This window comes from Podarcis vaucheri, assembly GCF_965113315.1.
Source record: "Podarcis vaucheri genome assembly, chromosome: Z".
NCBI lineage: Eukaryota > Metazoa > Chordata > Lepidosauria > Squamata > Lacertidae > Podarcis > Podarcis vaucheri.
Window position 1 is genome coordinate 27286020 of NC_138758.1, and position 23761 is coordinate 27309780.

At 43.5% G+C, this 23761-nt stretch overlaps 1 protein-coding gene across 2 annotated transcripts; it reads left to right on the forward strand.

Annotated features, from left to right (window-relative positions):
• The first annotated feature begins 11130 nt into the window (after nucleotides 1-11130).
• LOC309523978 (epididymal secretory protein 4-like) lies at nucleotides 11131-21872 on the forward strand. 2 transcript variants are annotated; one of them, XM_082208298.1, is made up of 6 exons: nucleotides 11131-11289; nucleotides 12693-12820; nucleotides 14433-14500; nucleotides 15766-15858; nucleotides 17921-18022; nucleotides 21661-21872. In XM_082208298.1, the coding sequence occupies exons 1-6, from the start codon at nucleotides 11185-11187 to the stop codon at nucleotides 21678-21680; spliced, it is 516 nt and encodes a 171-aa protein (XP_082064424.1). In that variant the 5' UTR covers nucleotides 11131-11184; the 3' UTR covers nucleotides 21681-21872. The 2 variants fall into 2 exon arrangements, with proteins under 2 accessions (XP_082064424.1, XP_082064425.1); XM_082208299.1 differs by lacking the exon at nucleotides 17921-18022.
• The last annotated feature ends 1889 nt before the right edge of the window (nucleotides 21873-23761 follow it).

Genomic DNA, 23761 nt, shown 5'->3' on the forward strand with positions numbered 1-23761 from the left:
GCAGCGGGCAGCCGGGCGAGGAACAGGACACCGGAGAGTCAGGAGCAGGAAGCCGGGCGAGGGACAGGAACACCGGAGAGTCAGGAGCAGGAAGCCGGGCGAGGAACAGGCACACTGGGAGTGCAGATCTAGGTCTGGGTAAAGCAGGTACTCCACAACGACGTTGCTTCCGCAACCTGGGACCGGGCTGCCTGACCTTTATCTTCTTCTAAGGCCGGGGGTGGTCCCGGCCCCCAGGAGCCCCGCCTCTCCTGGCCTTAAGGCGAGCACTCCTCCTGGGAGAGACCAGTTCCCTTCGCCTCTCTGCCCTAAGCCTCTGCAGTTCAGGAGAGGCCGAAGGGTTACTGGGCCCCGGGGGAGGCTCACCTGTAGCCACTGAGTCCTCCAGCACCTCTGGGGCCAGAATGATCTCACCTGGTGCCTGCCGCTGAGGATCTGGCACAGGTGCAGGCTCCTCAGCATCTAGGCCTTGCCCCAGTTCAGCCGGCCCTGGAGGCGGGGACTCCTGTGCCGGCTGGGATTCCTCCGGTTCACTCTCAGACTCGGAATCCCAGGCCATCACAGTAAGATCCAATTGTGGAAGACAGTTCAGCTCGCGTTTCTGGCGCAAACTCATTAGTTCGTTGCAGGTAGAGGTGAGCTTCTCGACAGCAAGGCACCCACAAACTAATGGACAGGTGGAGGGAGTGAAGGCTATTTTGCAGCAGTACTTGCGCTGTTGCGTCAATCAGAGGCAGAATGATTGGGTGGAGAAGCCAGCACTGGCAGAGTTTGCGTACAATAATGCTGAACACGTGTCCACAGGGATGAGTCCCTTCCTTGCCAATTATGGGTGTCACCCCAGGGCCTTTCCAGGGCGGGAGGAGGAGGAATGGAGTGTACCGGCCGCAGAGCAATTTGCAGAAGAGATGGAGGCCATACACCAACAGCTCAAGAAAACTCTGGAGAGAGCCAAGGAAGGAGGCAGACAAACATAGGGTACCAGGGGAGGTCATCCAGGTGGGGGACAAGGTTTGGTTGTCATCTCAGGGGTTGCCCCTGAGAGGGGGGTGCAAGAAACTGCAGTCTAGGAGGGTGGACCCCTTTGAAGTGACATAGCAGGTCAACCCAGTAGCGTTTAGGCTAAGTTGCTGGATAACATGAGGATACATCAGGTGTTTCACAGGTCACTGCTGTTTCCTTACAGGGAGGGGCACAGCTTCCCGGAGAGGGAGCTGGAGGAGCCCGCCTCACCGAGCGTAGAAGAAAGAGAACAATATAATGAAGCGACAGAGATACAGGACTCCAGGTGGAACGGAGATCAACTAGAATATCTAGTTGCTTGGGAGGATGCTCCCATTTCGGAAAACGCGTGGATTCCTGCAGAGCAGGTGACGGAGGCGTATCTCATAGAGGAGTTCCACAGTCTCTTCCCACACAAGCCCAAACCCCCGGAGATGTTTTTCGCAGAGGTGTTCGGATCTACAGACGACGAGGGGACCTTTGAGGGATTCCAATCCTCCGGGGAGGAGGAGGGAACGGGGAATGAAGTTGCTGAGACCTCTGATGTGGATCGACGTTCCGAAGAATCAGATACATTGTGGGGGGTTTGGCAAAAAATTTTTGAAGAAGGATATGTGCAGGAGGAGGACAATATCTTCCTCGACGTCACACCTCCCGACGCCAGGGAGGTGGATTATGAAGCATGGGCGAATGCCTATGATCTGCCATGGGAAAGGGTGGGGGAGGCATGGGCGTACAGAGAGCCCCCAGAGATTCTGAGAAGCAGCTCCTCATCCAGCAGTGAAGAAAGCGACAATGAAGGGAGGTGAAGGGAGGGGAGGCGGAGATTTGGGGTGTCTAAGTACTTATGGACCACATAACACCGGTCCTGAGAGATCTGCATTGGCTTCCAGTACATCTCCCATTTATTCCCATTTAGTTTCAAGGCCTAGTGTGGCTGTAGACCCTGGTCTGCCCAGTCTTAGTTCAAGACTCTTGCCAGTACCTGTCAGAGGAATTGGCAAAACGCCACAGGAAAAGATTTTGCAAGTATGCAACAGTCTGAGCACGATTGCCTTAGCCCATGCTAGACACCAGCCATGCTTAGGCAGCTGCAGAATGCTGCTACGTGTATGATATTAAGTGTGGTAAAAGACCCTGGATGTCTGATCCTGGTCCATATTGGAGTTGTAACTCTATTTGTGTTTCTCCTCCTGCTGTAGGTTGGAACAAACACCAGAAACATTCAAGGAGGTTTTAAAGTATTTCTGAATATCAAAATTAGCTGAATTTGCTAATTAAGTATATACAGTGGACACTCGGATTGCGAACGTGATCTGTGTGGGATGCACATTCGCAACCCGCAGCATTCGCAACCCGCGTCTGCGCATGTGCAGGTTGTGATTCGGCGCTTCTGTGCATGCCTGACCGCCGAAACCCAGAAGTAACCCATTCCAGTACTTCTGGGTTTCGGCAGTCCGTTACCCAAAAAAACGCAACCTGAAGTGGCTGTAACCAGAGGTATGACTGTACTTTAAATATATATTGTTATAAAACTTCTGGTTAATTCAATCATCCTGCCAGTGATCTTATTTGTTTATAGTTTATTTTTTATACAATAAACCATTTCCATTCATTTATTATAAGTTTCTTATCTTGATTTCTTATTTTTCCAGCAAGTTTCGCCATTTCTGCATATTCCATAATTTTTTGTATCCATTCTTCCTTTGCTGGGACTTCTTCTTCATTCCATTTTCGGACAAGTAACATTCTTACCGCTGTAGCTGCATACATGAACAAATTTCTATACAGTGGGTAGTTTTACCTTGCAGCAGGTAAAAAGGTAAAGGTAAAAAACGCCTGGATGGTTAAGTCCTGTCAAAGGCGACTATGGGGTTGCGGTGCTCATCTTGCTTCGGGCCAAGGGAGCTGGCATTTGTCCGCATGACAGCTTTCTGGGTCACGTGGCCAGCATGACTAAACTGCTACTGGCGCATGAAGAACCGTGACAAGTGCCAGAGCACATGGAAACACCATTCACCTTCCCGCCACAGCGGTACCTATTTATCTATTTGCACTGGTATGCTTTCAAACTGCTAGGTGTGCAGGACCTGGGACCAAGCAAAGGGAGCTCACCCCATCAGGTGGATTCTAACCGCTGACCTTCTGATCCACAAGCCCAAGAGGCTCAGTGGTTTAATGCACAGTACCACTTGCTCCTTTGCAGCAGACTAGTTGGGAAATGGATAGTAGACGTTTTGGGGTTCTTTTGCTTGAGGAGTCTTTCCACTCTCTCCTGAAAACTTTCTGCATAGCTTCTAATGTCCTTCAAGGCCAAAGTACAGTGGTACCTCAGGTTACAGATGCTTCAGGTTACAGATGCTTCAGGTTACAGACTCCGCTAACCCAGAAATAGTACCTCGGGTTAAGAACTTTGCTTCAGGATGAGAACAGAAATTGCGCCACAGGGGCAGCGGGAGGCCCAAGTGGTACCTCAGGTTAAGAACAGTTTCAGGTTAAGAACGAATTAAGTTCTTAACCCAAGGTACCACTGTAAAATGGAAGCAGATGTATTGGATTAATTTTACTCTAAGCACAGCGAGACTTGGTCTTGAAACGTCTGCTTCCTATTCTTTCCTATTGAAATTCACTTCGTTAGTTGGGGCCCAGTTCTCCAATCTGTTAAGGTCACTTTGCATCCCAGCATTAGCTACTCCTCCCAGTTTTGTGTCACTGGTAAACTGGATGAACATCCCCTCAATTCCTTCGTCCAAGTCATGTATAAAGACATTGAACAACAGTGGGCCCAGGACAGAACCCTGCAGTACCCTACTTATTACCTTTTATCAGGATGATGAGGAAGCGTTTGGGTTTGGTCAGCCAGCCAGCTACTAATCCACCTAACAAAATCCTTATTCAGTCCACCAGCTTCTATGCAAGAATATCATGGGTGTTGTTTTTTTTCAAAAGCCTTACTGAAATCAAGATATATCATTTACCAACTATAGGGAAGTTAATAATGGGACAACAAAAATAGATTTTATGCACTCTAATGGTAGCCAAGAGGCTGATATATTTTTTTATGTCTTAATATAATGTTTTTACCATTTACACAGTTGTGTGTTGTGTTCTTTGATCTTCCTCTTTGTATCATTTTACAGTGGAATGGTTCCACTAGAACCTTGGTTCCCAAACTTAATCCATTCTGGGAGTCTGTTCAATTCCTGAAACAGTCTGGGAACCAAGGCAAGGCTTCTGATTGGCTGCAGCAGCTTCCTGCAGCCAATCAGAAGCTGCGGAAGCCGTGCTGGGCATTCGACTTCCAAAGAACATTCCAAAGAACCGGAACAATTACTTCTGGTTTTCGTTTGTTCGGGAGCCAGAACATTCAGCTCCCAAGGTGTTCGGGAGTCACGGTTCCACTATATTACTTTATAATTGAAAAAACTAATAAAATATCAATAATTTTTTAATTAAAAGATATACTATGTTTGATGGGTGTGATATTGGGTGGGATGAAGTGAATATTGTTTTTATATAGCAGACAGATGAAAAATTGGAAGTTCTTTACTTTCTGAATCTTAATTTTTATCTTTCTCTTTTAATTTCTTTCTTTCTTTCTTTCTTTCTTTCTTTCTTTCTTTCTTTCTTTCTCCTCCTCAGTTTCTCCACACACACACCCTACCACTTTGCATGTTTTTATTGTATCTAGATAAAATTATTAGGTAGTTTAAAAACAGAGAAAATATATTAAATTTTTCATTATAAACCTTAATAAAATTTATTTTAATAAATCAAGATATAATATGTCAACAGCATTCCTCCAGTTCCCTACCCCTGGGCTATGGCCTGAGAGACTCAGCTGTGCCAGACTGGGTTATCAGTGGTACAATTGGAGCAACTGCTTTGACAGAAAACCTCTCTCCCCCAACTTGGTGTTTTGATGTCGTTCTTCTTCGTACTGCCAAGAATCGGCAGACTCCCTTATGGGTTGCACATCTAAGCAGTCTGGACAGCAGTCTGGTGACAAATGTGGATGACCCCAGTGCTTTTGCACTCCTTGGCTGACATACTGAAAAGAGGTGCAGGGGCAGTTGCGTAGACCAAGTGGTCTACACCACTACATTTACACCTTCATTGGAAAAGGGACTAAAGAGTCTTTCCTTCCTTTTTTATTTTCTATGAGAGCTAAATATTCTGTGAAAGGACTATGGTAATTTACTATTTATCTTTTTTATCGACTCTCTGGACGTCCTTATTTAATATTCACAACTATTTTCAATCCTGCTATCAGTAGCATTTGCTTCTGCAAATGTTTTGGGGCTCATGTACTCCTTTGTTTCCAGCTCATGCATGTCCTGCAACTTCCTGTTAAAATCCTGTAAATTTTCATCTCACAAGTTTTCTGACCCTCTTTAGGGGGGTTCCCACTTTTGTTGTGTCCCTCCATATGGCAATAATGTGGTAAGACTGGGGAAACATCACAGAACAATTAGTAAAGCAGAAGGATGCATGGGCAGTCAAAAACAAATTCACCACTAATGCACTGTTGTGCCAATGACACGTTGTGGAATTGCATCATTCTGGAGGGACCCTTTCTATTTGTCAGAGATGGATGTTCAGAGAACGAATTAGGGACACTTCCAGGTTATTATTATATTACCTATGGGATTCAGTCACATACTCACAAGTTCAGGTCGCAGAATTAAAGGGAATTGGGCATTAAGATAATATCCTGCCAAATCTCCTTCTCTTTCATTTTTTTCTTTTTCTGGGTGTGTGGGACTTTCCCCAAGCCAGGCAGGACTACCACTGAAGAAACAAAATGGCAGTCCTGTTACACTGCCCCACCAGGCTTAGGTTTGTATAGCACTTTTATGCAAACTGAGATTTTTGCTCTGCTTTGCCCATTAAAACTCTGTTTTAAAGTTGTAGCCCTCATTGATTATTATTATATTCTTTTGGAATTGTCCCCTTGTGCACCATCTACTTTGACTGCTGTTCCTATCAACAGCACCTGTGTAATATCACAGATGTAAATGTACATGTGTAAAGAGAGAAAAGATGGGCCTCTGCAAGAGTTGCAAGCCAATTCTTCTTTGCAAAGCACAACCTCTGCTTCTCCCTCCTGTGATAGCTGATGCTTCTTATCCAATGCTTCTCTGTCCTTGTGAAAAGGGCTCCACAAGTGTTATGGCTTGAAATTCTAGAAAGCAAAGCCCTCAGGATAAAGGCCAGTCCCTCTGCGCTGAAGAGAACACCTCTGAGTTGCTTACCTGGACAGCCATGCTCTCTTGCTCTGGGCTCCCTTTTGACTCAGAGCATCAGCCTCTGGAGGCTCGGTTAGCTGCATAGCGACCTTGTGTGTAATTCACAGTTACCATTCCCAAGGCAGCCAACTAGTCAGCAGTCTTTGCATTTGGGTTCTGGCTCATAAACTGTTCAGCAAGACCAGCAAGAGTCATTTGACACACTTTTTAGAAAATATTTTAAAATTGTTTTCTCAAGTTACAATACAAGAAACTGTAGAAGAACAAAAAATCACCCTCCCACCTTTTGCAAAGATGTGAGGTAAAATTACTTTGGAATGTACATTCCTTAAACTGTGTGGCAGTTCCAGTTACCGCATGCAATCCTAGCTACCAAAAAGTTTTCGGTTTTGTGGTTAATTTTTCTATCAGTGCTAATTGAAGGCCAGGCGGAGACCCCCTGACCCCCGAGAGACCACCCGAAGGAAAAAATAACTCATGAAGTGTTATGGGATTTACATTGGCCACAACTTTATTAACACTTTCAGGAAGACCTTGGCTTAGGCATTGGGTGTGTATCTCTCCCAGCCGGGGGACTGAGGCACATCAGGGTTAATTGGATCCGGGGAGGGGGCACTGCAAGACGTTAGTTTATGCAGCAAGCCAGGGCCCTTTTCTGTGCAACCCAGGGGAGTTAACTGACAACCTTTCAGTGTATAGCCAGTGACTCCCTTCACACAAACCCCTTTAACAGGGAACCCTGGAATCACCGCCGCACGGGGTGGAGGGTGAGTCACCACTTCACACCACCCCCCATTTAGGGAAGATAGACTAAAGGATTTCGCCCAAGGCCTAAAACCACCAAAGTTGTGACAATTGCTATGGGGAAGGCAAAACCTGCGGAGCAGGGGGAAATTCCTTTCTGGTATTTTTAACAACAACCATCATAACCTCATAAGACGTGCCCAGTTGCATCAGTTTAGAGGTCCATCTGGCCCGGTATTCTGTTTCCTACCGTGACCAGCCAGATGTCCCAATCAGGCCTGCAAACAAGACATGATCGCAATAGTCCTTTCACACCCATGTTCTTGCAACTGGCATTCCAAGGCATACCGTTATCACTTCTCTGGAACCCTCAAGTGGGAGTCCAGCAAGCACAAGTTAAAAATAGACCATAATTTAATTGCCATTAAAGGAAGACCATCCACACAGCCCATAATATAGAAAGTTTGAGGTGGCTGTGGTACAAGACACCAATCCTGCACCCAAGAAAGCAGGGAGACAATTTTGGATGTTGTACAATAGCCAGTCATTCTCTGCTTTTGCATTGTGGTCACACATCCAACACACATTGGCATTGGAAAGAGAAACTGCTTTCTCTCATGTGTATGCAGTTTGTCACAATGCCCATGTCAGTGCAAAAGGGGGACACGTTTTAAAGAAAATAGTGTCTGGGGCAGAGAACCAGAAGCGCACAACCATGGGCTCTGGAGACAACTTGAATTTTACTCAAGGCATGGCTGGAGACTGAAGGTGTGGAGGTGAAAGAGATTAAAGAGGAATGCCATACAATGTGCCACAAGGGAAAGTGTGTGTTTCTCTGTTCCAGAGCCCCAAAAAGGATCAGATAGGAAGGGGAACAAATTTCTTTTCAAGTTTTAAGGTGCTTTTGTTTGTTCATTCTGATATAGTAGTAAAAAAGCATTTTGTGTGTCTGTGTGTTTCTGTACTGAAATATAAATGAAAAACTTTTGGATCAGTCCTACTGATGTGAAACAAGTGCTAAGAAAGTGCAGGACGAATTGAAGTGTGGACAGAACCTGAGTCTCCTGTGCTAGAACAGACTGTTGAAGCAGCCGCAGCATTCAGAGAAGCCGCTGATGATACACATTACCTAAACAAGCCTCTATGGTGCATTAACGCCTGGATACACCAGGTCAGCCCTGGAGATCTGGCAACCCTGGATATAAGGAAACTTAGATGGTAAAGTCTTGTCATACAACAACTCCTTATTTCTGCTCAATGACTCCCATTTGTTCTGTAATAAATCTAGTTTTATTCACAAGTCCTTCCTAGTCTAAGGTTACCAGACGTCCCCATTTCCCGGGGACAGTCCCCGGATTTACAAATCAATCCATCAATTTAGTAGAAAGTTGAAAAGTGTCCCCGGATTCATTGAAGAAAATCTGGTAGCCTTGCCCTAGTCTCTTCTTTAAAAACCATGTTTCTCTGTGCATACACAGCTGTACAACATTCGCTTTTTGCTTATTGATTCCGCCACCCCACCACCATTTTTTATTTTATGGACGCAAGCTGCCTTTGCGACCTCAGCCTGTCTGATGTATAGCATTTCTCTACGTTTGCTGACTACCAGTTCTCCTCACTTTATTGTGCAAAGGTGGTTCGAGTTCCTGTCATCTTTAATCTCTCTCTCTTTCTCTCTCTCTCTCTCTCTCTCTCTCTCTCTCTCTCTCACACACACACACACACACACACACACACACACACACACACATTAAACAAAGGTTTCTTCTCTTTCCCCTCACAATCCTTTGGGAAACATTTCTGTTGCTGTTTTCCCCTGTTCTGTTCATCAGCCCTAAGGCTGCCATGGATTGGCTCATTTGAATTAGCAGATTTGGTGGGAACCCCTGAGCCCCCACGGCAGCTGAGGGAGACGTGCTGCGCTCAAACTGGTGTGTTGCGTCTGAGCAGTGAGGGAGGCCCCAAGTCGGGCCGCAACCACCACTCACCGAGGAGATACAATAAGTGGCCCAGGTGGCCACTTGGGGGGGAGGAGGGTTTACATGAAAACCTTGTGAACATTTTCAAAATAAAATTCTCTCCCCGACTTTCGCTGAGTTTCTATGTTTTGTTCTTTAGACAATTTATTTGTGTCACTCTGCTTTGGACTGTTATTATTGCCAATGCTATTTTTCTAGAAATTGAGGTGCCTGAACTCACCATGAACACCTCCCTTGTTCTCTTGTAATGGCAATGGCGCCCACTGGAGAGGGGCCAGAACTGAGATGGGACCTCAGTTGGCTTAACTTCCTCTAAGCCTTAGGGGTTAACTTTATTAGTCTTCCTCCTTATGAAGCCCTGGAGTTGCCTGGATCTGGAACAGATCAGGAGGAGGAAAGGAGGCCTTTAATCAGAAATACCAGAAATGTTATTGTGTGTGTGTCTGGGTGGGTGGGTGTTAAAGAAGACAGGGACTCATTCACACGAGTCAACTAATAGGGGCTGTGGTCCATTCAGCCGCCACCCTCCAGAAAATATTTAAGGAGTCCAGACCCCCCACCCCAAATTGATAGGCATTGACATTCAAATGATACCATTTGCATGCATGTGATCGATTGTGCAGGGTGGGACTTAGGTAAAGGTAAAGGGACCCCTGACCATTAGGTCCAGTCGTGGCCGACTCTTGAGTTGCGGCGCTCATCTCGCTTTATTCGCCGAGGGGCCGGCGTCCAGCTTCCGGGTCATGTGGCCAGCATGACTAAGCCGCTTCTGGCGAAACCAGAGCAGCGCACAGTCCTAGGCTCTGTGGTTTAACCCACAGCGCCAACCGCATCACTAGGATGGGGAAAAAAATATTTTATTCAAGTTGGCACCCCCGGACTCATTGCGGAAGAAACAGAACAGAAATGTGGGTGGCATAATATATTTAAAACTTTCTAATTGCAAACAAACCTTACAATTTCAATTATTATCTCTGCAGTTAAAAGGAACACGAGGGCAGCAGCCAAGATGACCAAGGGCTTGAACACAAAGTGGTTAGAGGGGCAGTTTCTTTCATCTAATACTAGAACTTTGGGTAATCCACTATTGTTGATGGGGAAATTACAGACCATGGAAAAGGTTCTTCATGTAGTACTTAATTGCCTTGTGGAATTCACAGGCACAAACTGTGATGGGGCCAATAAACTTGGAGGCTTGGAAAGCAAGAGTCCACAAATTCATTGAGGTAGGGAGAAGATGCCTGCCTATGGCTGTTCTCAATTATGGCTATATAGAATACCCTGGTTCAAGGGCAATCTACCACCTGCTAGAAGGCAATCAGCAAGAGTGGATTCGTGATTCTGGGCTTCCTGCTTGGCCACTGGACTGGATGGGTCTTTGCTCTGATCCAGTAAATTGGCTCTTTTTATGCAGATGCAAACACCGACCTGTTCTCCACAGAGACATTGTGGTGTATCTCTGGTGTGTGAATTTATATATGTGCATGTGTGAAGCCCCATTCATTGCTATGACACATCACATGAAGGGATTCAAACATTTCCTCCGAAACAAAAGTGAAGCATTTACAGGATTTAAATGCGCCCTCAGCATAACTTTTTTAAGGATAACCCTGCCCTCCATAGAGAGAGAGGAAGCTCCTAAGAATTTCCTGGAAGCATCAAGGGCCAAAAGGAAAAAAGCAGAAAAAAGCATCCCCTACATCTAACCCTATTATAAATAAGCATGTAAATGGCAAAATAAAGATATAAAACAAATCATAATAGTTCCATGTTGCTGATGGCAAGCTAGGCACCACTTGCATTTGTACCAATGCTTTCTTCTGTTAAAAAGAGGGTGTGCTGAGAATCCTTGGCCACCGCATCGTTAAAGGTAAGCCCACTCCACTTCAGAGTTCTGAGCATTTTTACCCCCACACACTGAAAGTTGGCAATATTCCCTCCATTCATGGAGTGGGCTCCAGTCACAGACTGACTCTTCAGATTTCCAGTGGGACAAGCTGTGATGTGCATGGTGTGCTAGAGCTTTCTGAATATGGGTACTGATGAAACCATTTCTTCTGAAAATAACCTGGTTATCTTGTTTCCCTGTGAATAATTAGCTTCAAAGAGGTGGATAGGTGGATATGCTTAGATAAACTTTGAAGGTTATAAAGAGCCACCATGAAAGGAAGGAAGGAAGGAAGGAAGAAATCTGGTGCAAAGGCGAGCCCATGGCAAGGATGACAGGTGTGCTGTTAAGTTTGGTGTTGACTTCCTTATACTTGCTTCAAGCTTCAGACAGCATCGACATTCAGCCAGACCTTGATGTTCAAAAGGTAACAGCTCTTGTGCCTTACAAATGCCAGTTTTGCAGGACTGTGGCAACAAGATAAGTGTTCAATTTCTCCTTTTACTGCAACAGTTCAAGGAGTCAAGTCAACAGGGAGGCAATAATTTGGCACTGCCATTTGGGGCCTTGAATTTTGGGGCACAATGCCCACCTGCCTTTGGCTGCTTGCCTGAAAGTAGGGGAATGATCAGGTAGAATCAGAATCTTTATTGCATCAGCCACTAGTCATAGCAATAAAATAAAATGTACTGAAGAAAGAGGTAAAAACTTAACTATAAAAAATACATTTTGGAGGTTTACATCAATAATCAAATAATAGATCTTATTCTAATTGCCCCCGCTAAAAACCTTGCAGTTTTTGCTGTCATCTTGATCACCTAAAAGAAAGGACACAGTTGCAATGGTTAAGTGACCAGGCATAGACAATAATAGAGGAATAATAACCTCACTCCTCATATCATTATAAATAGAGTGCAAGTACATGAGCCACTGACTCAATACTGCCATCTCCACCTGGACATAACCATTTTTCCAGAGGAATTTTTTGAAATCGACCCTCAAGTACAGTCATAGACAGGATATTCAATCTTGCTAAAGTGAAAGCGTGTCTGTTTTTTGGAATTGCTAAATTTTGCAGAATAGGGTCCCAAAATGTCAAGGTGGAAAATAATCATACCATGGATAAAATGTCGTATCTTGCGATACGAAGTGTAGTAGACCAGTGGGGTTTAAATTTAGGCAAAGCCAATAAATAAATGTCCTACACCAAATCTGTGATTCAATAGAGGGGAGATTAGCCTCTAAGTGCAATGAAGCATTTAGAACAAAGGATGGAACAGTTTTACACTTTTCACATATTTTTTCTGGGAAGAGAAAAAGACCACATTTCCAGTAAATGTAAACTCTGTGATAGATAGAAAGAGGGAGGGACACTGAAATTGTGGTGCTGTGTGTGTATGTGTGCTGGACACACACGAGGGAGAGAGAGAGAGAGAGAGAGAGAGAGAGAGAGAGAGAGAGAGAGAGAGATATTAGTGGATTAGTCACACACAGCACATAACATGCCCCTTACATACCTCTGGTTGGAGAGCTGTAAAAATTCCCTTTATTGCCATGGCTGAAAAATACATAAATCCTAAAACAGGCCGCCAGCACATCAGTGACGCCATTTTCCCTTTGCACAGAGGATCCAAGAAGGTCATAAGCTATGTGAGAGAGTTCTGTTTGCATCCTCTGATTCTTCCAAGCTAAGGTATCTTACACTAGTCGAGGTGCCTTAAGGGGGAAAAACAGAGTGGGGATTGCTGCCTGGACTGATGCAAGTGGAAAGATGATTAATTTCCCTGGATGCATTTATGAAAAACGAACTATACCAACTTCTTTTTCTAGTTGGCTGGAAGATGGAATCTCGTTGCACTGGCAATAGATAAAGGTGAACCAACGCATTACAACAGACGTCTTATTACAGTGGAGCCTGAAAGCAATGGAGACATGGTTTATGTAACAGATGCTTATCAGTAAGTTCTCTTCGATTACCGTATTTTTCGCTCCATAAGGCGCACCTGACCATAAGGCGCACCTAGTTTTTAGAGGGGGAAATCAGGATTATTTTTTTATTAGAATATTAAAGAGTGCGTGGCTTTTGCGTGAGGTGGGGGAATTTCCCCACCTCATAGAAAAGCCCAGAGGAGCAGCGCACCCTTTAAGAAGTGCACAGCTCCTGCGGGCTTTTCTACGAGGAGGGAGAAGGGACTGACTGGCCGCGTCAGTCCCTTCTCCCTCCTGGGGAAAAGCCTGCAAGAGCCGCGCGGCTCTTGGGGCCTTTCCTGCCTGCCTCCCCCCTGCATTCACTCCACAAGATGCACACACACTTTCCCTTACTTTTTAGGAGGGAAAAGGTGCGTATTATGGAGCGAAAAATACGGTACTTTGGTACCACCTTTCTTTGTGCTTCAAGATTCATGCATACAGTTTTTGAAGTGGGGTAATCACTAAAATTCTAGAGTCTTGACAGCTGCAATTCTGCAAGTTTGTAGGGACAAAATATTATGCATGTTGAAAGAAGATATGTTCATCCACCTTCCTCCCTGAATCCTTCTCTTTACATTTTGATGGCAAAATGTTTTCTGTGTGGGGTTCCCCATTAGCCGTCACAGTTTCCAGAACTCTATTCCCCAGGCAGCTACTTGTGTTGCCCATCATGTTGGGCAAGGAAACAATACCTGGAGAGTTGGAGACACCCCACCCATGACCCTCCAGGTCAGAAGATGTGATGTTGCTGGAGTTGTCAGGCTCAGAACACACACTTTCTAGGCTGTCCTTCTCACCTCCTTCCTGGAAGAGCAAGCAGATGCAGAATAGGGCAACAGGCCTTTAGATAATGTACAGTACACTGTCTGTTGGCTCGACACCTTCTCAAGAGCTATCAGACCAGCCTGATATAATAAGGCCTCAGAAGGCATCAGCATGCCTGATTCTGAGAGAACTCTGCGCAAACATGCCAAAGAAAAGTTCTCCAAGGTCCTGCCCAGCAATTTCCCACATTGGATTGGACTTATTGACTCATCACTTGAAATGTAAGTGCTCTGGACTCTCACGCTCTACTAGACACCCAACCCCCAAGAACTTAGCCCAAAAGTAGCAAGAACACTCAAGAGCATTCCATTTGCTGTGGAACCATTTCAGAGCTTCATAGTCAAGAAACACCTGGTGCCCTCTAGATCAGTGGTTTTCAACCTTGGGTCCCCAGATGTTTTTGGCCTACAGCTCCCATGATCCCTAGCTCACAGGACCAGTGGTCAGGGAGGTTGGGAGTTGTAGGGCAAAAACACCTGGAGACCCAAGGTTGAGAAAGGCTGCTCTAGATGTTTTGGACTACAGTCCCTATCAACTCCAACCAGTCCAGTCATGTTCTTATTAGTTTCTATATCATGCAGCCATACCGGCTGGGGCTGGTGATGTTTAGTCTAGAACATTGGGAGGGCATTGGATTGGCAAGGATTTCCCTACATAGACTCACAAGACTTCCCCACACCAGAATTTCAGTTGGTTCAGGCATGGATGGGGTGGGAGGATGTTTCCTGTTGCAGACACATTTCTGATCTTATATATATATATTTTCCCTGCCAGAGATAATGAATGCAAAAAGATGGTGAGTCGATTTACTCTGGGTGAGAACCCTGGAATATATACAAAAGGTAACTTCAAGTGGCTCATTCCTACCTTAGGCTGGAGGGAATTTATAATATTTTACCCACCTCCATGGGAAACCAATCTGTTCTCAAACCACCTCTGCTCTCTCTACCTCTCTCCCCACCAGTTAGGGCTTCCTAATGGGGGCTTAATATTGCAACTTGGCCCTTGAGGATAATCACAGATAGGTTGTTGGCAAGAGACTTTTTAAACTTTGGATTCCTCTGAGAAGTGATAAATACGGATTCAGTGAGGGGAGGGGATATGGCTTGTCAGCATTTTGATTCCAGTAACACTTTGAGGATGCTGCAAAAAGTGATAAAACATTTAAAAACTAAAACAAACCAAACATGGCATGATGAAGTCTTTGCCCATATACAGGGGTGGTGGTGGTGGTAGTAGAATCAGGTCTTCATGGGACCGTCCTACTCCAAAGGATATAAGGTAGGAGAGGCATCCAGCGCAGCTAGACATCTTGAATGCCCTTCTTGAGGCCCATGCTTTAAATGGCTGCCTCTGGACATTCAAATGGGTAAGGTTATTTATTGTATTACACTATTTAAAATGAACATAGTTCAACACAGTTTTGAAAAATCAAATGAGGCTATGCCATTTTGTTCTTCTGAAGCATGAAACAACGTAGTCAAGGAGATCCCAGTTATTCATGTATATTATTCATCTTGCATGCAGTCTTGTTTTGCTTTCTTTTAAATAACTTCTTGTACAATTTTCATTGTTTAGAGGCTTCCTGTACAAACCCCCCCCCCTTCTTCTGGTACTTTTCTCCTTTGTTTTGGAAGAGTTAGCTGGGCAACATACAAATATCCTTACTTGTTTTCACTTGGGCATAGGACTTATTTGGTGTAAACATGCATATACTTGAGTGCAGTGAGTCTAACTACATATTAGAAAAATGTTGTAAACTGTTTTGCTATTTGTTTTATAAAATTGTAATATATAATTTCTATGAATAAATAAATAAATAAATAAATAAATAAATAGGTGTTCATATGGTTAAAATGAGCATCTAAAATAACTTGTTGGGAATTGAAATGAGTAAGTTCTTTTTATATTTCAGTTTTCGAGCTTTAAGACTCCCTCATAAGCTTTAATTGTGCCAAAGGGTTGGCATTAATTGAGGATTTGATTTAACTCATAAGGTTTCTATTTAGTCAAAAGGCTACATACCTATCAGATCTAGCAATTGTACAGGGAAAAGCGATATATGCACTCTTATAGGATATTTTTTGTGGTTCTTTTTCACATCTAGGGGAGAGCACCTTATATTTCGTGAAAGCAGATTACAGCCGTTATCACATGGTTTTCGTTGACACATCAGTAATGAAGGCCCTTCATCTTTATAGTATGTGCCATTGTGGATTTGGGGGGGGGGAGTGCACTGGTGTGTGTGTTTGCAAGGAGTGTGTGCTATTGGATGTGTCAGCTATACCTGCCAACTAAAAACATAAAAATACAGTGGTTATTTTTCTTTAGACCCACCAGAAATGTTCCACTCACTGAAGTGCAATCTGAACTGGAAATGAAGTTGTTGGGGAGAGGAAAATATGTCTCTTTCTTCATTTCCACTCAAATCATCTTCTCCCAAGTTCTTCTTTAAAAAGAAAAATGGCAGCATTTGGGTTTGTAACATTCATTTGAATGAACTGTATGAGCTAAAACCTAAGAAAATGGAACTTGCTTGAAGCCGTGGCGCTAATCCGGTGCTTCAGCTAGTACTGCTCATTAGCCTTCATTGTTACAAAACATTCTCCATAGTTCAGTTGGTTAGAGTGTGGTGATGATAATGTCAAGGTTGTAGGTTTGATCCCTGTGTGGGACAGCTGCTTATTCCTGCCTCGCAGGAGGTAGGACTAGATGATCCCCAGGGTCCCTTCCAACCTGACAGTTCTATGATTCTATGACCTCTGGAGAAAAATGACATGGAGAACATAGCCAAAGTTTTTGAGCAGATCCAGGACTTAAGATGGACTGAGCATCATCTTGAATCAATGTGAATTGTAGAGGCTTGGGCGCTGCTGCCTTATAAAAGAACTTTAGATCACTTTTCTCAAATTCTGAATATTCAGCAGCATAATACATTATATGAATTGGCTTCATGCACAAGCAGAAGCCATTCATAAACTATATGCCACTGAAGATTTTATGAATTAAAATGCATCTGACCTGTTTTCAGAAATATGTCTGCTCCACACTATCTGCATCACCTGGATTTCAAGGTTGTGAGCAACCCTTTGTATTTTAGTGCTGTGGGGTACAGTTAGCATTTGAAAGATATATTCAGCCAGCACAGCTAGATATTTTAGAACAGATTCATGCGCTATTATACATTGTGTCTGCATTGTTATGGTAGGTTAAATGGTACTTTCTATTGGCCTGTTCCCCTTTTAAGGCTGTCCATGTTCCCCTTTTAAAGCTGTCCATCCTTTTGGTGGATGCGGGTGGTGCTGTGGGTTAAACCACAGAGCCTAGGGCTTGCTGATCAGAAGGTTGGTGGTTCGAATCCCTGTGATGGGATGAGCTCCCATTATTTGGTCCCAGATCCTGCCAACCTAGCAGTTTGAGAGCACAAAGTGCAAGTAGATAAATAGGTACAGCTGCAGCGGGAAGGTAAACAGCATTTCCGTGTGCTGCTCTGGTTCACCAGAAGTGGCTTAGTCATGCTGGCCACATGACCCGGAAGCTGTATGCCGGTGCCCTTGGCCAATAAAGCGAGATGAGCACCGCAACCCCAGAGTCATCTGCAACTGGACCTAATGATCAGGGGTCCCTTTACTATCCTTTTGGTGGCGATTCCCATGCTTTAATTAATTAATTATACCCTCACATTTTTCCCTGACAGAGACTCAAGGTGGCTTACAAATTAAAAATAAGGAAAAAACATAGAAAAAGCCATCATTAAAAACAATTAAGCATTGATAGAATTAAAACATGAAAGACTACTTATAAAAACAGGTCCCTGAAACTGGGATTATGGTAGATACCATTACATTTTGTCAGACATGTTTTCTGCATAAAGGCATACTCTTTTACCCCAGGAATGTTTCCAGTATCCATTCATTCATGGTACGTCATAATAATACTACTCACAACAATGAATGATTGGTTTCAGGATTATGCAGGTTTTGTGTACTCAAACCAAGGTTATAACAGATTAACATTGCAGGATAAATAACCTAAATGGCTTTCTGTGAGCTTTGTTCAGAAAGTTGCATGTTATGAAGCTCACTAGATTCTCTCTAAGTTTGTTAAATATTTATTAATCTTTCACTCAATCATGATAGCAGCAAATAAGGGTTTATCTTATACCTCTTTAACTATGTGCCCCCAACCCAAAATATGTCTGTTCCTTCCCCCTCTCTTTCCTCATCCCAATTCTTAATGTGACATCTTTTTGGGGTCTGAAGCTAGGGAACCAGAACCAGAAGCTGACATAATAGACATATACAAGGCTGTCGCCAAATCCCTGGATTTGCCAGCGGACAAGATCATCTATCTACACAAATCTGGTAAGAGAAGTTGTCAACTTATGACCTATTATTTCTCAATTTGGGGTAAATAATGGTGAAGTTTCTCTTTCTTTCTTTCTTTCTTTCTTTCTTTCTTTCTTTCTTTCTTTCTTTCTTTCTTTGTTCCTTCCTTCCTTCCTTCCTTCCTTCCTTCCTTCCTTCCTTCCGTTTCTAAAAATGGAACACAAGTTAGATTAAGCTAAGGAACATTGCATTAAACAACATATGTAAAAACAGCCAAACAGCCAAATAAAAGAAAGGCAGATAAAAATATATACTGTATTTTAAAAATCTTCAGTTGCATCAGCCATCACCTGATCAAGAGTAGTATGTCTAATGGAACAGGTGAATCCAAATAGCCCTGATAGAAGCAACTGGTGAAGGATCCAGGGAGATCTGTCCAGCAGGGCATTCCACAGTCAGGCTACTTGAATATAAAAGACCCGCCTCCTGACGGACTTCCGGGGTGGCGCCATCAGCAATGGCGGACTCCCTCTGAACTGGAGGGATTAGCTCTGCGTGAAACGGGTCTTTTCCGCAACTGCGAAGCGGGGACCCTGCTAAAAATCACAGGCGGATGAAGCCTGTGACCATGGGACTCTGCGGGCACCCTTAGCGCGCCCCCCAACCCGCAGAGGAACCCACTAACGGGCTCCGAAGTGAAGAGGGGGAAGTGGTGCTGTGAGTCAACTGCTATTTCCGTGGAGCGAAGCCGCATAGCCGTTGCCGGAGAGCGCTGCCTTTTTTATGGGACAATTTGGCTTCTAAAATAAGCACCCGTGAGTACTTAAACTTTGAACAATCGGATTTTAAATAAGGACTTACGAGCAGAAAGGAATTGGACTTAAAATTTACTTCAATTTGGTACTGAAACGGGAAGGTCTAAACAGGAAGTCAGCCTTCCGTTTCTTTGTAGTCAGAATAAAGCAAAGACAACGTAAACTAGAGCTCAGAAAATCGCTTTTAATGGATTGGCTTTCATCATTTAAAATCGCTGAACCCCCCTTCGGGAGCAGGAGAAGAAGGGGGATCTTTTTTGGACTGTTTAAACCTGCAGAAGTGAGTATAAAGTAAAGTAACTTTCCACCGTCCTGATCCTGGAGCGGGGTGTCAGGACTGACGTTTTGAAGCTCATTGACCAGAGACAAATATTTTTGACAGATAGTTAAAGGAAGAGAAACATAGTGATTCCACTGTTTCCTTTCGCACCTTAAAGGAACAAATATTGACAAAATATCTCAAAAAGGATACTTTATTGCAAGAACAAAAAGAAGTTCTCCCCCTAGAGGGAAACTGTGAAACTGTAACTAATTCCAGGGAGCTTGCAGCTGTCTCAGATTACAATCGTGGGAATGGACTTGTGACCTTGTAGGACAATGTATTCAGAGGCTCTGTTGTGTGCTCTCTGTAAAACAAGTGCCCTACTGGAACAGTTAAGTGAGAAGATGGATTTGATGACTAATGCAGCCAGAATTTTTGAACAGGCAGTGGGAAACTACGTGGAATTAGATCAGGAGTGTGTCCTGACAGAGCAGATGAGAGAAGAGGATGCTGCTGAATCTTGGGCGCCAGAGATGGAGGGAGCTGCGGCCTTGCAGGAACATGAGCTTTTGGATTTGACAAATGAACTTGGAAAAAGCCAGATTTGGAAAGATAAAGTTTGGACTGGGTTGGAAATGGGGGGTTGGATAGACCCCCCTATGCAGGGATGTTTGGACTTTCCGAGTCTGGCAATGGGCCGTGAGATGTTTGGAGCTGTGGGGGCTCTCAATTTTGGAGGGATTCTGAAACATGTTTTTAAATACCACATGGAGTTGAGTCTGGACTATGGAAAAGGGGCTGTTTTGTTGATAGGGGTCAAAAACATCACTAAACTGGAGTTCCCACGAGTGAAAGGAGAATATGAAGAAGAGCTGCGGAAGGGACATGGAAGAGATTTAAGGGCTTTGGATATTAGGTTACCAGGTTGATGCGCTAGATAGATAGGATAAAAAGGACTGACAAAACCCAGAACCAGGAGGAAGGGACGCTGGATGAAGATCGGATTGTTTTTATTTCTCTTTTTATGACTAGGATTGTTTTATAAAATTGATGAATGTTAGAAAAATGTTGGAATGAAATTACTTGGCTCTAGCAAAAATGTTTAAAGAACTAGGTAAGAATATTATGGTTCTGAGAAGTCGGTAAAAATAAGATTTAAGGTTTAAGTTTTTAAGGTTTTCTATTAAAAATAAGATTTAAGCTTTAAGTTTTTTAAGGTTTTCTATAAGATAAGATGAAAATAGATTAAGGTAAAGTAATGACAGAATATTATGAAATATGGAAAGGATTTGCTGCGATAATTATCAACCAGGACACAAAAAAAGGGAGGAGGAGGAGGTCAAAGAAAGAAGGTAATGAGAGTTGGGGATTTGAGAATGATGGATTTATTTTTGACTGTCTGTGGTGTATTTGTGGGTTTTTTGGATTTGTATTGTTTGATGTGGTTTGTTTTTTCTTGGTTTTTTCTTTTTTCTTTTTTTCTTTTTTCTTTTCTCTGTAATTCAAAAATTTTTCCATAAATATTATTTTTTAAAAAAAGACCCGCCTCCTTTACCTCAATCAGGCATCTGACTGAGGTAGATCAGAAAGCAGAGGTGAGGCCATTGATCTGATCAAGCACAAATAGCTTCAGATGGGAAGTGCATCTCTCAATACAGTGGTGCCTCGCAAGACGAAATAAATTCATTCCGCGAGTTTTGTCGTCTTGCGATTTTTTTCGTCTTGCGAAGCATGGTGTTGGGAAAGTTTTGGAAAAGCTTCAAAAATCACCAAAGTCTTTAAAAACCTCCAAAAAGGCTACCACACCGCGTTCTATGAGTTGCTCCTCGAAATCAAGTCGCAACTGTATCAACGGTGTTAAGAAAAAGGAAACAAACTTGCAAGACGTTTCCATCTTGCGAAGAAAGCCCATCTTGCAAAGAAAGCCCTTTCGTCTAGCGAGTTTTTTGTCTTACGAGGCATTCGTCTTGCGAGGTACCACTGTATATCCTGATCCCAGGCTGTAGCGTTTGTTACGTTAGTTTCTCTCAGCAGTGTAAGCTGTGTGGGCTCTAGGGTGTTTTCTGGGGAAGGGAGGCTTGAGCAACACGCTCTCTATGTGCTCCCCTTCCTGAATGGGCCTACCTCTTCTGCACCAATGGTCCTGCTGCTCATTTGCTTGCCTCTCGCTCTGGATCCAATCAGCACTACCTCCCAGAATGAGCGTGGCGGAGGTGTGCAATGGAGGTTGTCTTTCTTCTCCTTGCTCCTTTTGCTACTCACCCACTTGCAGAGTGCAGGTGAAAAGCCAGCAGCAGAACCGACAAGGTCTTACAATGGGCCTCCTACTCCTGTGTGGGCTTCAGCAGTGGTGCCAACCCTGCCTGTGAATTAATGGGGAAAGGGTTGCTGGTTCTTTTAAGCCAACTTTCCTTGTACAGAAAGAGCACCTAAAATGATCAAATGGCTACAGCACCTTCCCTACAAGGAAAGAGGATGAAGGAATCAGCTGAGGTGTCCATACAGCTAGAGTGTCCCTATTAGCTAGTTACCAGGTTTCTGCTCCCTGGTCCCAATTCCACATCTTCCTATGAGACATTATCTTTTTTCTTCCACAGCTCCATGCCCGAATGCATGAGTTAAATCCTGGAACCTGGGGTTGTGTGTGACTGCAAATATGGCTCAAATTTGTAAAAGCATCCCATTTGGATAGAAAATCAACTGGATCACTTCCCTAGAGATGTAACAAAATGGCGTATCAATGCCACTGTCAGTCATTTAATTGTATTGAAAACCCATCAAAACCAATTAAAACCATCAAAGTCAGAAATGTGTTCAATTTTATTTTAATCTATTTATTTTTAATTGGCAAATTTATATGCCGTCTTTCGTGACACTGCAAAACAGTGGTAGGCAAGAGGCTGATATATATATTTATATCTTAATATAATGTTTTTCCCATTCACACAGTTGTGTTCTTTCTTCTTTCTCTTTGTATTCTCTTTCTCTTAGAACCTTGGTTCCCAAACTTAATCCGTTCTGGGAGTCTGTTCAATTCCTGAAACAGTCTGGGAACCAAGGCAAGGCTTCTGATTGGCTGCAGCAGCTTCCTGCAGCCAATCAGAAGCTGTGGAAGCCGTGCTGGGCATTCGACTTCCAAAGAACATTCCAAAGAACCGGAACAATAACTTCCGGTTTTTGTTTGTTCGGGAACAGAACATTCAGCACCCAAGGCGTTCGGGAGCCACGGGTCCACTATATTACTTTATAATTGAAAAACTAATAAAATATCAATAATTTTTTTATTAAAAGATATACTATGTTTGGTGGGTGTGAAGTGAATATTGTTTTTATATAGCAGACAGATCAAGAATTGGAAGTTCTTTACTTTCTGAATCTTAATTTTCTATCTTTCTCTCTCTCTCTCTCTCTCTCTCTCTCTCTCTCTCTCTCTTTCTCCTCCTCAGTTTCTCCACACACACACCCTACCACTTTGCATGTTTTTATTGTATCTAGATAAAATTATTAGGTAGTTTAAAAATAGAGAAAATATATTAAATTTTTCATTATAAACCTTAATAAAATTTATTTTAATAAATCAAGATATAATATGTTAACAGCATTCCTCCAATTCCCTACCCCAAGAATCGGCAGATTCCCTTATGGGTTGCACATCTAACCCACAAGACAGCAGTCTGGTGACAAATGTGGATGATCCCAGTGCTTTTGCACTCCTTGGCTGACATACTGAAAAGAGGTGCAGGGGGAGTTGTGTCCCTCCATATGGCAATAATGTGGTAAGACTGGGGAAACATCACAGAACAATTAGTAAAGCAGAAGGATGCATGAGCAGTCAAAAACAAATTCACCACTAATGCACTGTTGTGCCAATGACACGTTGTGGAATTGCATCATTCTGGAGGGACCCTTTCTATTTGTCAGAGATGGATGTTCAGAGAACGAATTAGGGACACTTCCAGGTTATTATTATATTACCTATGGGATTCAGTCACATACTCACAAATTCAGGTCGCAAAATTAAAGGGAATTGGGCATTAAGATAATATCCTGCCAAATCTCCTTCTCTTTCATTTTTTCTTTTTCTGGGTGTGTGGGACTTTGCCCAAGCCAGGAAGGACTACCACTGAAGAAACAAAATGGCGGTCCTGTTACACTGCCCCACCAGGCTTAGGTTTGTATAGCACTTCTGTGCGAACTGAGATTTTTGCTCTGCTTTGCACATTAAAACTCTGTTTTAAAGTTGTAGCCCTCATTGATTATTATTTTTTGGACTTTGTCACCCAAGGGTAAGAAAGAGGAATTGTCCCCTTGTGCACCATCTACTTTGACTGCTTTTCCTATCAACAGCACCTGTGTAATATCACAGATGTAAATGTACATGTGTAAAGAGAGAAAAGATGGGCCTCTGCAAGAGTTGCAAGCCAATTCTTCTTTGCAAAGCACAACCTCTGCTTCTCCCTCCTGTGATAGCTGATGCTTCTTATCCAATGCTTCTCTGTCCTTGTGAAAAGGGCTCCACAAGTGTTATGGCTTGAAATTCTAGAAAGCAAAGCCCTCAGGATAAAGGCCAGTCCCTCTGCGCTGAAGAGAACACCTCTGAGTTGCTTACCTGGACAGCCATGCTCTCTTGCTCTGGGCTCCCTTTTGACTCAGAGCATCAGCCTCTGGAGGCTCGGTTAGCTGCATAGCGACCTTGTG

Bases quoted from the DNA above. Each gene is read 5' to 3' on its own strand.
- LOC309523978 (XM_082208298.1), top strand. From the start codon at position 11,185: ATGGCAAGGATGACAGGTGTGCTGTTAAGTTTGGTGTTGACTTCCTTA. The intron at 12,821-14,432 runs GTAAGTTCTCTT...TTTCCCTGCCAG, and splicing joins TATGTAACAGATGCTTATCA to AGATAATGAATGCAAAAAGA. The intron at 14,501-15,765 runs GTAACTTCAAGT...TTTCACATCTAG, and splicing joins CCCTGGAATATATACAAAAG to GGGAGAGCACCTTATATTTC.